Source organism: Mauremys mutica, chromosome 1 (assembly GCF_020497125.1).
Source record: "Mauremys mutica isolate MM-2020 ecotype Southern chromosome 1, ASM2049712v1, whole genome shotgun sequence".
NCBI classification, from domain to species: Eukaryota; Metazoa; Chordata; order Testudines; family Geoemydidae; genus Mauremys; species Mauremys mutica.
In genome coordinates, this window is record NC_059072.1 from 30093059 (window position 1) to 30111433 (window position 18375).

Sequence of the window (18375 nt, forward strand, 5' to 3'; positions counted from 1 at the left end):
GATTTGGATGACCTTGTAAACTGGAGTATTAGTAACAGAATGAAATTCAATAGTGAGAAGTGTAAGGTTATGCATTTAGGGATGACTAACAAGAACTTTAGTTATAAACTGGGGATGCACCAGTTGGAAGTAACGGAGGAGGAGAAGGACCTAGGAGTCCTGGTTGATCGTAGGATGACTATGAGTAGGCAATGTGATGTGGCCGTTAAAAAAGCTAATGCGGTCTTGGGATGCATTAGGCGAGGTATTTCTAGTAGAGATAAGGAGGTGCTAGTCCCGTTATATAAGGCGTTGGTGAGACCTCATTTGGAGTATTGTGTGCAGTTTTGGTCTCCCATGTTTAAGAAGGATGAACTCAAACTGGAACGGGTACAAAGAAGGGCCACTAGAATGATCCGAGGAATGGAAAGCCTGTCGTATGAAAGGAGACTTGAGGAGCTCGGTTTGTTTTCCTTAACCAAAAGAAGGATAAGAGGAGATATGATTGCACTCTTTAAATATATCAGAGGGATAAATACCAGGGAAGGAAAGGAATTATTTCAGCTCAGTGCTAATGTGGACACGAGGACAAACAGATATAAATTGTCAGTCAGGAAATTTAGGCTTGAAATTAGACGAAGGTTTCTAACCATCAGAGGAGTGCAATTCTGGAACAGCCTACCGAGGGATACAGTGGGGGCGAAGGACCTCCATGACTTTAAGATTAAGCTGGATAAGTTTATGGAGGAGATGGTATGATAGGATAACGGGCTTAGTCAATAGGTCAATTAAGTGCCACACTGGTAATTAGTACAATGGGTCAATGATAGGATATTGTTAGCCTTTTTCTAGAAGGTATAGCTGGAGAGTCTTGCCCGCATGCTCGGGGTTCAGCTGACCGCCATATTTGGGGTCGGGAAGGAATTTTCCTCCAGGGTAGATTGGCAGTGGCCCTGGAGGTTTTTCGCCTTCCTCTGAAGCATGGGGCAGGGGTCGCTTGCTTAAGGAGTGGGTGGATCGGCTTATGTGGCCTGCATCTTGCAGGAGGTCAGACTAGATGATCATAATGGTCCCTTCTGATCTTGAATTCTATGATTCTATGATCTTTAGCTTATTCCCAAATCATTTCATCTTGATAAACTTCGCAAAATATAAATACCTTTCTCAAAAAGCATGTGCAAAGTTTTACAACCATATTGCTGGATTTCTTCATTGTTTGGGAAGGTTTGCATAGCATCAAATACCAACAAAAATACATCTGTCTCTTCATCCAAGAGCATAATTGTAATTATATCTATACAGCAGAAAAGAAAATGAGATGTGATTACATTCACATTGATCATTTCTATCTGAAGCACAGTACTTGATTACAAATTATTTCATACTGTCTTTAAAAGTGCTAGTTTTGTTCTTCACTACAATGGGTCAAATCCATGTGTTGGTACAGCAAATGTGGGTTTCCCAGAGTCACCTGCTGTCACTAGGCACAATCCTTCAGTTCCTATGCAGGCAAAACTCCCAGCGGAACCATTGCCTTTATAAGGACTGAAGCATCAGGCTGACTGCTTGTATTATAAAGAATAAAAAATGCTAATGGCATTTTCTACGTCTTGAACCCATTTTGTTTTAAATTAACATGGATTCTTTAAAAGCCTATGATAAACTCTGTCTATTGGTGGAAGTGTCTAGTAAATAGGTGATCATGTAAAACAACTCATCAGAAGGCCAGGGTTAAAACAGCCTTGCAAAACTCCATGCAACCACTCACCTATGGCAAGTAATTTTTCTAATGGATGAGTAAAATATCATTAGGTTCTTTCATGATAATCATTTTCATGGGAAGGGTGTATTTTTTGTTGGACTAATATATTTTCATGACAATTTTTCAAGATTGTGTTAATGAAAAGTATGATTCATTATGCATAGTATTTCAGTTGCAGCTATTCTGTTCTATTTAGAACCTATAGTATATATAGAATATATAGTCCTACAGCTCTGCATTCTCCTTGGCCAGGCGTTCTAACTGGAGTATTAATTAAAGTATACCTACACATTATATAAGAGTAAAGTTTGATTAATCAATTACATCTACTGTATCAGTGGGAGGAACAGTATCAGTAAGAAATAACCTATGATAGAATAACTAGTTGATAGCTTAGGAGCATTGTGACATATGAGACTGAGGGAAAACTACTAGCAGTAGTCATTCATTAATGGCCATATTTTGCCATCATTATTATTCATATTGAGTAGTACCTTAGTCTGCAAATAGGGCCTGACCTAAAACTTGTTAAACTCAATGGATTGACTCCCACTGGCATCAAAAGACTTTGGATCAAGCCCATAGTCCTCACTACAGTGGAACCTCTAATTTATGAACTAATTGGGGATTGAGGAATTCATAAAATTGAAAAATGCATAAAACTGAACATCTCAAAATTACAGTAGGTACGGTGCCTAACTTGCAGTATGATGCATTGCATTGCTTTCTTCTTGTTCTTCAAAAGACTGAAAAAAGTTATTTCCAATGCATGGAAGACACCAGAATATGAAGGGATGTTGACTTGTTCATCAACAATGTCACTTTCATTATGTGATTTTTTTCATTGGGAAAAATGGTTCCTATAACAGACTGTTTGTAAGAGAGGTGTTCATAAAATTGAGGTTCTACAGTATATGTACAGTAAAATATTACTCAGTGAGAGTAAGGGTGGCAGAATATAACCCTCGGGGATACCCATTAATTTCAGTGGGAGTTCAAAGAGTTCAGCATCTCACAGGAAGCTCTCAGGATGTAGCAGGATCTGGTCGTTAGTGAGCAGAATGATAGAAATTACTGTGTCTCCGAGAGAATCTGATCTTTTCAGAAATACTAGCTATTACAAATGGAAAGATGCCAGAATCAGTTAAACTTGCCCTTCCATTTAGTAAGAAAAATTACTTAACTACTCAGCAAGCATCTGCTACTATGCTAATTGTTCTGAACAAAAATCAAAGTCTGTATTCTCCATTGCCTTGCAGCCAGTGGAGTTATATACACCTGTGCAAAGCAAGTGCAAAATACTACCATTACAATTTTGTAACATTTACTCCTACTTTGCATAGAGGTGCATGGCAGAGAAGAATCAGGCCCAATGTGTCGAATAACCCATTTTATATTATAGTCTACAATTAAAAATATCATACCAATTAGGAAAGTAAAATGCATAATACCTGAAGAGAGTAGTAGATTTAGTGCCTTGAGTCCTATTATCAAGAGGTTTCTGTTTGTGTTGTGGAAAGCAAGCATTTTAAGGATATGCCTAAAATGGAAAAAAAAATATTAAGACTAATCAAATGTTAGTTCAAAGTATACCAAATACAGATATACAGCAAACACTTGCTTGAAGAAATAGAATTTTTTAACCTAGGGAAAACTTTTTAAAGCCATTTTTAGCTCTGACTCAAAGAAATTTTATACCTTTGTCAGTTTGGCTTTTTAAGCCATCAATGACCATAACTAGTTTTTGATATTTTATTTTTATATATTATACTTTGTTTATTGAGACTGTACATCTTTTAAAAAAAGAAAAAGAAGAGAGATGTAATGATAGACAAGTATATAACAAAAATGGAACAAGATAAAAAGATCCTTGTAAATCACTAACTGCTGAGGAACAACTTCTGCCATTAGATACACATACACAATTCCCACTGAAGTCAATGGGGACATATATGCATGAGAGCAGAATTTGGCCCTATGAGAGTAAAATGGTAAAAAGAAAAAAGGGATGCAAGTCATACCAATATATACATAAAAGACATTTTACCAAGGAAGATAATAGGCCACATGCTGCTGGGTTTACCTGCAGAGCAACTGAGGAAAAAACAAATTTTCTTCACAAATTTGAGTTCCCTCACAACTGTCCCACCTAGGAGAAAGGAGTTCACCACTCTGCCTAAAACAAATGGTCCCCCAATATCCATCTTTAGACTCCGTGGAGGACAGGCATACCGGCATGGAGTCCCAAGGCCTGTGCACAGCTCGCTGCTCTTCCCTCTCCCTCACCATAGTATGATTTGCAGCATGGTTCAACCCACAGTGACTTCTGGACATATTTTTCCCTGGAAATCACAGGGTCCCATAGGAATATGCTGGGAGAGATTATCTGGTTCCCAGCTTTTCCTGCCTCTTTCTCCAGACCCATCTCTTTGAGCCAAAGAGTCCCAATCCAACAGAGTGGTACTGCAATGTCTAGGAGCCAAGGATGAGCTAGCAGCAGAGCAGGTACTGCCTCATAAGTTTGGGGTGTCTTCAGCCACAGTTTACAACCCTCCATACCACACAGCAAAGTAATATGTGTAGTAGTGTTATTTATAAAGTGAAATTTCTAGCTTGCCTATGTTCTATGTCAGTGGCATACATCTGAAAGCAACTACTATATATTGGATCTGTGTACCAATTTGCAGTGAACTGAGATACTGTCTTGACCCATCACAAATCCAGTAAAAACCAGGCCCTTGTAGGCTCCAGGTGACCATTGCATAACCTATGGATACAGAAATTTAGACTTGGATCAAGTGCACTATTTGGGTCATTCTTAACAGTGGAAATCAAGATTCAGTTAAAGATAGTCTTGATATTCATGAGAAAAGATGTCACACTGCACTTGCAATATTATTCATTGATCTCTTCTGTCGGGCTTAAGAGGGGCATAAGGACTTATACAGCTCTTTTACACTGGGGCAGAGACCTCGGACAAATTCTTAGTTGGGCTGAATGCTGGGGAGATGGTTGGAGGGAAGGAAGGAAAATCTTCTCCCTTCAAACTTGTAGAGGAGCTCCACAGACTTCCCAGAGGATACTTCATAGAATCATAGAATCTCAGGGTTGGAAAGGACCTCAGGAGGTCATCTAGTCCAACCCCCTGCTCAAAGCAGGACCAAACCCAACTAAATCATCCCAGCCAGGGCTTTGTCAAGCCTGACCTTAAAAACCCTCTAAGGAAGGAGATTCCACTACCTCCCTAGGTAACCCATTCCAGTTCTTCACCACCCTACTAGTGAAAAAGTTTTTCCTAATGTCCAACCTAAACCTCCCCCTCTGCAACTTGAGACCATTACTCCTTGTTCTGTCATCTTCAACCACTGAGAACAGTCCAGATCCATCCTCTTTGGAACCCCCTTTCAGGTAGTTGAAAGCAGCTATCAAATCCCCCCTCATTCTTCTCTTCTGCAGACTAAACAATCCCAGTTCCCTCAGCCTCTCCTCATAAGTCATGTGCTCCAGCCCCCTAATCATTTTTGTTGCCCTCCGCTGGACTCTCTCCAATTTATCCACATCCTTCTTGTAGTGTGGGGCCCAAAACTGGACACAGTACTCCAAATGAGGCCTCACCAGTGCTGAGTAGAGGGGAATGATCACATCCCTCGATCTGCTGGAAATGCCCCTACTTATACAGCCCAAAATGCCATTAGCCTTCTTGGCAACAAGGGCACACTGTTGACTCATATTCAGCTTTTCGTCCACCGTAACCCGTAGGTCCTTTTCTGCAGAACTGCTGCCCAGCCATTCGGTCCCTAGTCTGTAGCAGTGCATGGGATTCTTCCGTCCTAAGTGCAGGACTCTGCACTTGTCCTTGTTGAACCTCATCATATTTCTTTTGGCCCAATCCTCTAATTTGTCTACGTCCCTCTGTATCCTATCCCTACCCTCCAGCGTATCAACCACTCCTCCCAGTTTAGTGTCATCTGCAAACTTGCTAAGGGTGCAGTCCACACCATCCTCCAGATCGTTAACGAAGATATTGAATAAAACCGGCCCCAGCACCGACCCTTGGGGCACTCCACTTGATACCGGCTGCCAACTAGACATGGAACCATTGATCACTACCCGTTGAGCCCGACCATCTAGCCCAGGGGTGGGCAAACTACGGCCCGCGGGCCACATCCGGCCCGCGGGACTGTCCTGCCCGGCCCCCAAGCTCCTGATCCAGGAGGCTCACCCTTGGCCCCTCCCTTGCTATCCCCCATCCCCCGCAGCCTCAGCTCGCTCGCTCTGCCGCTGGCACAATGCTCTGGGCGGCGGGGCTGCGAGCTCCTGGGGCAGCGAGCTGCGGAGCCCGGCCTGACCCAGTCTCTGTGCTGCACGGTGGCGGCGGCTGCGTGGCTGTAGCGCCGCCAGCCAGCGGTGCTCCAGGCAGTGTGGTAAGAGGGCAGGAGACAGGGGGGGTTGGATAGAGGGCAGGGGTGTGGATAGGGCAGAGGTGGGCAAATTACGGACCGCGAGCCACATCTGGCCTGCGGGGCCATCCTGCCCAGCCCCTGAGCTCCCAGCTGGCCCCGGCCCCTCCCCGGGCTGTCCTTCCTCCCCCGCAACCTCAGCTTGCTGTGCTGGCAGCGCGGCATCCTGGCTGGCTCTGGGGCTGGGCGGCGCGGTGCAGGGGCAGATTTACAAGTGAACACAGGGTGCCCTGGCAAAGGCCCCCCAACAACAGGGGGACCCAGGGCCGGGCACTCGGGCAACTCAACACTGGCTGCAATGAAATCATATGCAGGCGGGCGGTGCAGATGGCGGGAGCGCAGGGAACGCAGGCGGAGGACTCAGGGGGAGCACTGGGAGGCCACGCAGCCGGCCAGAGAGAAGCGGCCCTTTGAAGGGGAAACCGCCGCTTCTCTCTGGCTGTGCGGCTGCCCCTGCTCCTGTTGAGTCCTCCGCCCATGTTTGTGGGGCCACATTCCGAAAGGGGCTGGGGGGGGGGAAGATGGATAAGGGGTAGGGTCCTGGAAGGGGGCGGTCAGGGGCAGGGGGTCCTGGAAGGGGATGGTCAGGGGATGCGGGGGGGTGGATGGAGGGGGGTCGGTTGGGGACAAGGAGCAGAGGGGTTGGATGGGTTTGGAGGTTCTTAGGGGGGCAGTCAGGGGGCAGGAAGTGGGAGGGGGTGGATAAGGGGTGGGGGGCAGGCTGTTTGGGAGGGGGCACAGTCTTCCCTACCTGACCCTCCAAACTGTTTTGCAACCCCAATGTGGCCCTTGGGCCAAAAAGTTTGCCCACCCCTGATCTAGCCAGTTTTCTATCCACCTTACCGTCCATTCATCCAGCCCATACTTCTTTAACTTGCTGGCAAGAATACTGTGGGAGACTGTATCAAAAGCTTTGCTAAAGTCCAGAAATAGCACATCCACTGCTTTCCCCTCATCCACAGAGCCGGTTATCTCATCATAGAAGGCAATTAGGTTAGTCAGGCATGACTTGCCCTTGGTGAATCCATGCTGACTGTTCCTGATCACTTTCCCCTCCTTTAAGTGGTTCAGGATTGATTCCTTGAGGACCTGTTCCATGATTTTTCCAGGGACTGAGGTGAGACTGACTGGCCTGTAGTTCCCTGGATCTTCCTTCTTCCCTTTTTTAAAGATGGGCACTACATTAGCTTTTTTCCAGTCGTCCGGGACCTCCCCCGGTCGCCATGATTTTTCAAAGATAATGGCCAATGGCTCTGCAATCTCATCGGCCAACTCCTTTAGCACCCTCGGATGCAGCGCATCCGGCCCCATGGACTTGTGCTCGTCCAGCACAAAATAGTCCTGAACTACTACTTTCTCCACAGAGAGCTGGTCATCTCCTCCCCATACCATGCTGCAGAGTGCAGCTGTCTGGGAGCTGACCTTCTCTGTGAAGACAGAGGCAAAAAAAGCATGGAGTACACTAGCTTTCTCCAAATCCTCCGTCACTAGGTTCCCTCCCTCATTCAGCAAGGGGCCCACACTTTCCTTGACTTTCTTCCTGTTGCTAACATACCTAAAGAAACCCTTCTTGTTACTCCTAACATCTCCGGCTAGCTGCAACTCCAAGTGTGATTTGGCCTTCATAATTTCACACCTGCATGCCTGAACAATACTTTTATACTCCTCCCTGGTTATTTGTCCAATCTTCCACTTCTTGTAAGCTGTTTTTTTGTGTTTAAGACGAGCAAGGATTTCACTGTTAAGCCAAGCTGGTCACCTGCCATATTTACTTTTCTTCCTACACATCAGGATGGTTTGTTCCTGCAACCTCAATAAGGTTTCTTTAAAATACAGCCAGCTTTCCTCAACTCCTTTCCCCGTCATGTTATTCTCCCAGGGGACCTTGCCCATCAGTTCCCTGAGGGAGTCAAAGTCTGCTTTTCTGAAGTCCAGGGTCTCTGTTCTACTGCTTTCCTTTTTTCCTTGTGTCAGGATCCTGAACTCGACCATCTTATGGTCACTGCCTCCCAGGTTCCCATCCACTATTGCTTCCTCTACTATTTCTTCCCTGTTTGTGAGCAGCAGGTCAAGAGCAGCTTTTCCCCTAGTTGGTTCCTCCAGCACTTGCACCAGGAAATTGTCCCCTACATTTTCCAGAAACTTCCTGGATTGTCTGTGCACCGCTGTATTGCTCTCCCAGCAGATATCAGGGTGATTAAAGTCACCCATGAGAACTAGGGCCTGTGATCTAGCAACTTCTGTTAGTTGCTGGAAGATAGCCTCTTCCACCTCATCCCCCTGGTCTGGTGGTCTGTAGCAGACTCCCACCACGACATTACCCTTGTTGTTCATACTTCTAAATTTAATCCAGAGACTCAGGTTTTTCTGCAGTTTCATACCAGAGCTCTGAGCAGTCATACTGCTCTCTTACATACAACGCAACTCCCCCACCTTTTCTGCCCTGCCTGTCCTTCCTGAACAGTTTATATCCATCCATGACTTGGATGGTACATAGTACTTCAACTCAGTGCCTGAAGTACCATAGTCCTGAACATCCCTAATGCACCCCATTATGGAGGAAAGACAGATCCTTTTGTCCAATTTCTCCCTTGTCCACACCTTGAATGCAAGGAGAACCCAGAGTTGGCCCATATGACTCTGCTTAGCCTCCTGAAATCCAACCCCCTCCTTTGCAAAGCAGACCCTCACCAGGTCTAGTTCAGGAAGGGAAATGGAAATTAGGTTTGCCCTTGTGTGTTCTGGACATTTCACAGCAGGTGAGCAGTGCCAAACAAAATCTCAGCTCTGAAGTACCTACATTCTAAAGACATGAGTTGGTTCAGTATAGTGCCGCACAAAACAAACACAGAATGGGGCATGGTTATTAAGATCAAAAGATTGAGCAATGCACAAAGAAATTCTCCACACATCCTCCCATCTCAAAAGTAATTGAAAGAGAGGAAGTTAAACACTTTCACCTCATTTACTGTATGACCAATTTATTGTCAAAGATTACAAAGCTCTGGCAAAAGTTTTATGAGCAGATATGCTGAGAGAATTTCCTTATTTTTTCTTTTTTGAGAGTTGTTATATAAACTACTTATCAACATATCAGTCAAGATGTGAAAAGTTACTTCATTTGCTACATTGTTTTTTGTAACAGTTAATATACCTTGGTTGAGCCAGAAAGTGTTGTGAACCAATTAGTCAAATTAATTATTATAATTATTCATTTGTCATACTGTAGCAAGTATCAGACCTTATAATGGATCAGGACCCATTGTGCTAGGTGCTGTACAAACACAGAGTAAAAAGACAGTCTCTGCCCCAGAGCACTAACAATCTATGTCAATATTTCTAACTTAAAATTTCTGTTTTCCAAAAATACACAAAGGCGTATCATCTTACAGTACAAATCAACTGTATATAAATTATGTTTTTATCTCTAGCCTACTTCCATACTGCCCCTCTGCAACCGTCAGGCAGCTGATGCAATGCAACAGCACTACTGTACATACCAGACACTCCTACCAAGAGCTCTAAATATAACAACTGATTTGCTCCGTCTTTGGCACTGACGAGAAAAGATGCTAGGCTTGCTAGGCTTACCTCCTTACCAAATACTAGTTTCGCTAGTCATGCTTTCAGACAGGACTGTGCAGAATTTGCCAAAGTATTTATAGTGGTAAGAAATAATGTTTGGTGTTGTCAGTAGCATGCCCTACTGCTCATGCTGAGAAACAGATTGTGTCTAGATAGGAGCTTTGCTTCTATTGTCATTGTTATGTGGACCCTTGGAACGCTTGTGTGACTAGATCACGAGAATAGGGATCAGCTTTCTGGAGTCCAAGAACAAATGACAGTATTTACTGCCACTATTATACCACTCCTCTTAGAATTTGGCCCATTCACTCAACAAGGAGTCTTTAAAATACTAAAGAAATCTGAACTATCCCATATGGATTCAGTCATTGTCCTTCTTGACTTGAGCACCTGGTATTGTTACAAACAAAAACTGCCAATGCCTCCTTAAAGGCACAGACTCCATAGACAGTGACTTATTTTTCCCCCAGTGGTTCTCCACCCCAAAGCCCCACTCCACTGCTCCCCTTCCTCCAATGCCCTGTTCTCGCTCTGCCTCTTCCCACTCCAACTCCACCTCCTTCCCTGAAGTCCCTCTCTCACTCCACCTCTTCCCGTCCCTGCTCCCCGAGGTCCCCACCCATCCCCTGCTCGCTGCTCTCGGCCCTCCCACAAGCCTCTTCCACAGCCATCAAACAGCTGATCGGCAGCGCCACGAACAGCTGTAGATGGTGGGTACTGAGCACCCACTATTTTTTTCCCCATGCGTGCTCCAGCCGCAGGGCACCCACAGAGTCGGCACCTACGATTAACTATATAAACAATCTATCATCTACCATATAAAATTATAGTCCAGCCATTGCATAATAAACTATAGTTTGATACAACTGATCTTACCAACTACAACCTGATACCCCTTTTTGAGAAAAGAAATGGGGAAGACTGGAAAGAGCGCTCACCTGACCTGTGACATTGGACCTTCCCAGTTACAGATTTGACCACACTAGTGAACTATCTTTTCTTAACCATAGATGAGGAACATACCTCCCTACCCATATTACTGCATCACTTGGCTGCAGTTGACAGCTTAAATCTTGAGATGCTGCTGTTCCATCTTAAAGAGCTAGCAAGACTGATAGAAACTCCATGAGGTGGCAGAGATCCTTCCTCTCAAACTCTACCACGAGGTGACTGCACTTCTACCTTCCAAGTTCTCACTTGTGGAATTCCACAAAACTTTATCCTCTTCCCAACTTAAGATATGTGTAACTGCTAGATGAGTTCATAAAATGCCCTAATCTGCCAACAGCATGTAGATGTCACAGAACTATAGTTCTTTCAGTCTGAATGCTAAGAATGGGATCACCCGGCTGTCATAGTACCTAAATGAGATCAGTGCTCGGATGCAGTAGTTTGCTGACGACGAACCCGGGGAAAATGGAGGTAATGCTGGTGAGAGGAATAAATCAATGTGAAGACCTAGCAAACATTATAATATCACCTTCCTTCTAAAATGTTTGCCCCCATATTGTCAGAATGGTTCTGAAATCCCTTCATTTGCCTTTGGCCAGCCAAGAGACCTTTCCACATCCTGCCAAATGAGAACCTAGTGACAGTTCATGCTTTTAAGCCTTCCAGGTTTCGAATAGTAAAGCATCATATTTAGGAGTGAAAAATACTTAACAACTCCAGCTGGTTCAACACATACTGTGTTAGCCTACCTACTAAGCAACATACTCGACACAAACACAACAGACTGATCACTATATAGGCTCCTCATATAATCCTGGACCAAGTTAATTTCAAAGAGGTTTTCTAATATGAGAATGGCAATCAATGATACAGCAATTTACTGGTTCACCTTCCAAAAAAATCTTTTTATACAAGTATTTTTTCCTCTTTGCTGTCCTACTTTCTGTCCATTAGATTCTGTTCCAAACAACCTTTCAATCTTCACCTAAGTCTTATGATGGAACTCTAGTGCATTTTTTTTTAACTCTGCATTACTATATGATAAAATTGTAATAACCAAATTAAAAAGTTAATCTAGAACAATTACTTAATGTGTTAGAAAACACATTTTTCTCCTACTTTCTTCTTCTAGAAGAACTCTAAGAGACATTTTGCATACAATATTTGTTTGTAAAATTTATGTACTTACTGATGAACACCAAGTACTTCCCAATCCTTTCCAACATCCTGAGGAGCTATGTTACATAGAGTGGCTGGACACACTTCTATTAATTTACAAAGAAGCAACCAACCGACCTGTAAAATAAAAATGTAGTTATTTTTCAACAGACATGTCAACTCTCTTACTTGTGTCCCTTCTCTGATGAAAAGATATTCTACTTTAAAACATAAACAGTTTCCCATTCCCCTTGTATGTAGGAAAAATGATCTAGCTCATATAACATATTCCCTGATCTGAAAACCTAACAACCTAAACAAGATACAATGAACTAACACAAGAAAAGGCAGAGTTCACACAAAAGTTAACTAGCTGCTCAATAATATGCAAATTCCTTAATTCTGAAATACCTCTGAGAATAAGATACCCAAGGCCTAACTTGAAAAAGGTTCCTTATTTTATCCATTTCATGTTGGAGAAAAAAAAACACTAATAAATGTTCCTAGTTTATGATGAAAGCTTGCTAGATTTTAGATGTGTAGGCTCACATATTGAAAAAGTATATTAGCGGCTTGATTACAGCCTATAAGTATCTAGATGGCGAACAAATATTTTAAAATGGGCTCTTCAATCTAGCCAAGAAAGGTATAATACGATCCAATGGCTGGAAGTTTAAGCTAGACAAATTCAACTGTAAATAAGGAGTAAATTTTTAACGGCGAGAGTAATTAACCACTGGAACAATTTACCAAGGTTTGTAATGGATTCTGCCATCACTGACAATTTTTAAATCAAGATTAGATGTTTTTGTAAAAGCTATGCTTAGGAATTACTTTGGGGAAGTTCTATGGCATCTGTTATACAGGCGGTCAGACCAGATGATCACAATGGTCCCTTCTGGCCTTGGAATCTAGGAATCTATTCAAAATATATAACATTGCATGCCACATATCAGGCCATAGAACCATGGACGGTGTAGCCTTCCCAAAAATGAGGGGGAGCAGGGGCCCCTGCCCTCTCTGTGGCCCTGCCCCTCCTCTTCCCCCTGAGGCCCCACCCCTGGCCAAGCTGGAAGCTGGAGCCAGGGCCCCTCCACCTGCCCGGGGGGGGGAGGGAGGACCCTGAGAGCAGCCCCCAGCAAGTGTCCCCAGCCCCGGGATCACCACCCCCCGTCCAGGGCAACTGGAGGATCCGTGGCTCCCCCACAGCTGCCCAGGCTCCCCGGCCGGGCTCCAGCTGCAGGCCTGGCCAGGGGGTAGGGCCAAGGGGCAGGGCCAGTGGCAGAAAGTGGAAGGGCCATAAAACCCTGGCCCTGCCACGTTCCAGCACCCCAGCATATAACATATTACATTTGATTGAGAATGCAAACACTTGAATGCTAGACCAACTTTATCTAACAAATGAGATTTAAATCACAGCACAATTTGGTCCTATGTATTAACAAGAGATGTTACTTATCTGCAATTATATTATAAAATTCATAAGTCTGGCTTTTATATTTAATTTTTAATGTTAATTTTGTGTCCAGGACAGGTACTGGATTGTGATCCCTGGAGACTGAAATCCCCCATTAATCCACAGAACAGGAAGGGCATAGAGAGCAACAATGTGAACTCCTCCACTTAAACAAGTGTGTCATAACCCTGACCTAAAGGAAGCACCTCTTGGCATGAGTGGGGAGTTTGGTTTCCATACAAATTCAGTTCTTGGCCTCTCCTCTGAGACTGACAGCAAGGGTATCGTTTGTCATGGGTGATTTTGCATTTCAGCTATTTGGTCACTTGGAGGACACCAATTAATTCCATAATTGGACTCATTCATATACATAGCTAAATACATACACTTTTGTCTCTAATCCTCCATAATCAAGACAAAAATACAATTAATAAGGGACAGTAACTAAGTTATCACTTTCAAACGAACATTGGTTCCTTCAGAAAATTCCTTCCACATCAGGCTCAACCATGAATAGAACACTGGATTGTGCCTGGACCTGAACAGATGCAAGAAGCTTCAGAAGGAGGAGATGGTGGAAAAGGGAGAGAGCGCAAGAACCTCCCTCCCCTTCGCACATCTGTGCAGGGATTGCACAGAATCTGTCCCTTGTAGTCCTCTAAATGCAAGAACTCCACAAGACCCTCACTCTCAGTGGTTCTAACATTTGTAAAATGAATGAAGAGGGCAGAAGAAGGCCATCGTCCCACACAGAATGAGAAAAATGAATCCAGCACTCTTGCAAAAGGTGGCATAGAAGCTATGCTTCCCAGAGGCATTGTTTCTGAATCTGACAAAATGCCACCCTGAGCTCCTGATGCACTTCCCACACCATAGGACTATGTGCCTTAAAGCCACAATAAAGCCCTAAGAAAAGATACTTTTTGGCTATGTAGACAGAATTATTGTTTTAAATACTTATGGAATGTGTGTTCCATAAACTGATCATTTTAATTATTGTCTGGTTCTGTGAAAAACAAATACTGATGATTTGTTAATGTCAATTTGTTTTAATTATGAGTCATGTTTAAATGTAAAAAATGTCACAAAAGATAACATGTCAGAGGTCTGTAACAGTAAGCCATACATAGTTATAGAACAAACTGGAAATAGCATAAGGCTTTCATGTTCAAAACTCGTCTTCCCTTTTCCAGCTGCTGAACTAAGTACAGTTTACTGGTCACTAACTAATTTGTTTGCATTGCTTAACAAAGACTGTATTTTGAAAGTCTCCCACCCCTCATCTAACTCTATTGTTCTTTATAAAATGTAGAACATTATAAAAATTAGCTTTATGCCTCGGTTTTTTTAGTTCCCCCTTCTTGTTCCCTAAAACATTTTCCTTATAAATTTTAGATTTGTATCATACCAAATTATTTATTATTTTAACAGCAAGTACTGATAAATGTTTTCAGTAAGGACACAGTACACACTGAAAAATGCCAAAGCAAGCATCTAATATGCTAATACAGGGGTGGGCAAACTACAGCCCACATCCGGCCCACCAGCTGTTTTAATCTGGCCCTCGAGCTCTCACTGGGGAGCGCACACTGGGGCTTGTCCTGCTCCAGCACTCCAGCTAAAGAGCAGGGTCAGGGGCCACTCCACATGGCTCCCAGAAGCAGCCGCACAGCCCCACTCCGGTGCTCCAGCTGGGGAGCAGGGTTGGGACCGCACCACACAGCTCCTGGAAGCAGCGGCATGCCGCCCTTCCCCTCACATGTAGGGGCAGCCAGGGGTCTCTGCTCTGCATGCTATCCCCACCCTAAGCACCACCCCTGCAGCTCCCATTAGCTGGGAACTGCAGCGTGCAGAGCCGCCTAGCCGCATCTCCACGTAGGAGCCGGAAAAGGGACATGTTGCTGCTTCCGGGAGTTGCTTGAGGTAAGCGCCACCTGGAGTCTGCATTCCTGAGCCTCTCCCCACACCCCAATCTCCTGCCCCAGCCCTGATCCTCCTCCTGCCCTCTGAACCCCTCGGTCCCAGCCCGGAGCACCCTCCTACACCCCAAACTTCTCATCCCTAGCCCCACTCGAGCCCGCATCCCCAAGCAGAACCCTCATACCCTCCTACACCCCAACCCAAATTTTGTGAGCATTCATGGCCCACCATATAATTTCTATTTCCAGATATGGCCCTTAGGCCAAAAAGTTTCTTCACTCCTGTGCTAACATAAGATCCCTCTTGCAATGTTGATATCAAACCCACAGGGCTTTTAGGGTTCTTAGCCTTTGTCTAGTAACACTGTAAGCAAATGATTGTACCTTAAATAATTGTCCAAAAGCCTAAAGCCTAAATTGAAAGGCAAATAAATAAATAAAAACATTCTTTCAGGTACTAAAGTGGATCATTTACATAACACCCCATTTGGTGGCATTACTAATATTCTGTTATTTTTAAATTGGTTTCCTTTTCGTTACTAGTATGCATAGTGAATTGAGGCAGTAATATTTCACTGATAGCCATTCACTTACTTGAATTTAAACATCTTGTCCTCTACTATTTAAGCAACATCAATCTGTGACAGCCAGTGATTGCAGAAACTGTAATTGTTACAGAACTTACTAAATATGGTATCTGTTCAGTTTAAGGCATTATTATTTTTTTACTTTTTGGAGATCAATAACTTTCCCATTGTTTGTAGAGAAGTTTATGAGGTCTGTATTAGTAGCCCAACTTGCCTTGGTACGTGCAATACTGATCTACTAAGAAGCAGAGGTTCACTTTGTATGAGATGATGATACAGGAGCAAACTATTGTGTGGCAAGCTGAGCCAGAAGAAAATATGTTAATCAATCCAGACACTGCCCTTACTCAGACAAATCTCAAAACACTGGTCATTTTCACTCTAGTGCCCCAAATCAGAAAGAGCTACTGATCCATTAACCTGTGCATTGAAAAGCAGTTGTTAGTGTAGACATGCAGTAGCAAAATGGAGCATCTACAGTAATCCCTCGCTTCATGTTGTAGTTGCGTTCCTGAAAAATGCTACTTTAAGCGAAACAACGTTAAGTGAATCGCATTTCCCCATAAGAATTAATGTAAATAGGTGGGGTTAGGTTCCAGGAAAAAAAATTCGCCAAACAGAAGACTATTTACATACACACACACACAGTATAAAAGTTTTAAACAAACAATTTAACACTGTACACAGCAATGAGGATTGTGAACCTTGGTTGAGGTGGTGGAGTCCGAGGGTGGGATATTTCCCAGGGAATGCATTATGGTTAAATGATGAACTAGCATTCGGCTGAGCCCTCAAGGGTTAACACACTGTTGTTAATGTAGCCTCACACTCTACAAGGCAGCACGAATGGAGGGAGGAGACAGCATGGCAGAGAGACAGACACACACATGGGGGTGTGTGAGTGTGTGAGCGAGAGAGAGACATACACCGAGTGTATGAAAGAGAGATGCGCATTGCCCTTTAAGTACGCTGACCCCACTTTAAGTACATTGACTTTTTAAGTAGATAAGCAAGTTCAGACAGCAGCTGCTGCCAGCAAGCTCCCTCCATCCTGAGCTCTGTCCATCCCTGTCCCTTCCCAGCTCTATGGAGATAGGGTACAGGTGCCGGGGGAGAGGGACACCCTGACATTAGCACCACTCTTCCCCCACTGCACAGCAAGCACTGCACTCCAAGGCAGAAAGCAGGAGCAGCACAGGACAGTGGGGGGAGGGCCAGCTGAACTGCCCGGCAATTGATAGCCTGCTGGGCAGCTGCTGCCCAGGGAACATAGGGCAGCGGGGAGCTGATGGGGGGCTGCCGGTCCACCCTGGTTCCAAGTCCCCACCAGCTAGCTCCAACAGGCTGCTCTTTCTGCAAGCAGTGGACAAAACCGGCGGCTGCCAAACAACATTAGAAGGGAGCATTGCGCAACTTTAAATGAGCATGGTCTCCAATTAATCAGCAACTTAACAACGAACCATTAACCAGGACAATGTTAAGTGAAGAGTTACTGTACATGATGTCCATTGCCATAGCATTTAGACACCTCACATTATTTAAGAACACTTGGTTAAATTAAACAATATCATAGTCATAATGTGGTTCAACAACCACAAGTTTTTTGTCCTAATGCCACTGTATTACAATACAGCATGGGTCAGATTGTGCTAGCCCCTGCACTGGTGTACAAAGTGGGAGGGTTGAAAGAGACACTCGCCTACCACTCATCCGCAGGACCGGATCCAGCAAACCCTTATTCATGTGATTAATTCTGACTCATGTTAATACTGCAGTGGACATTAGTCCTGTTGATTGGATCCTGTACAATGGCCACAATTAAAAAGGCAATATTAGCCAACAGGTACCACACACTCACTAGAGTTATTTCCTATTCTAGGCATAGAGGAAAAAATGTGGTATCTCAGTTAGCTTAATGCTTTATGGCAACTGTTGACAAAGGCTACTTTTTAATGTTGACCACTGCATATGCCATTAAACCATGGTTTGGAATTATTTACACATGCAAGAAATGTATATAAACTGGAGAAGTATATTCAGTTGTTACTAGTTAGTACACATATGCAAAGTTCATATGAAGTGCATTAGTTGTATACATAAATAGAGACGATAGATGTACACTTCATTCGGTGTAGTGTGGTGAATATCGTATTTTATCTGTTTTTCAACTGCATCTCATATTTTTTTCTTTCTTACTTAGGTGATCTCTTAGTAAATCCAGATCAACCAAGATTTAGCATTCCAATAGCCCAGATTGCGCCTGACCTGATAGTGGCTGATTTGCCTAGAAATATCATGTTGAACAATGATGAATTGGAATTTGACCAGGCTCCTGTTGGGTTAATATTAATTTTTAGTCTCCTCTATATACCTAACATGTGGCAAGGATATTAAAAATGAAACATTTATGTAAATTAAGCTATCGGGCTAAATTATAAAATATACTGACAACATTTTACTAAGGTTTTTTTTCTATTTGTCTATTATGCTATTAAAAGATACTTCTGAATTATAGAGG

The 18375-nt window shown here is 43.6% G+C and overlaps 1 protein-coding gene across 1 annotated transcript in view; it reads right to left on the reverse strand.

Annotated features, from left to right (window-relative positions):
• Positions 1-18375, reverse strand: part of LRRK2 (leucine rich repeat kinase 2) — a 117067-nt gene that overhangs the window by 94979 nt on the left and 3713 nt on the right. Inside the window, exons 3-5 of the mRNA XM_044982338.1 lie at positions 11927-12033; positions 3193-3281; positions 1139-1273 (exon numbers count right to left, since the gene is read on the reverse strand). Of these exons, the coding sequence (XP_044838273.1) occupies positions 1139-1273; positions 3193-3281; positions 11927-12033 (331 nt within the window). The remainder of the gene's footprint in view (positions 1-1138; positions 1274-3192; positions 3282-11926; positions 12034-18375) is intronic.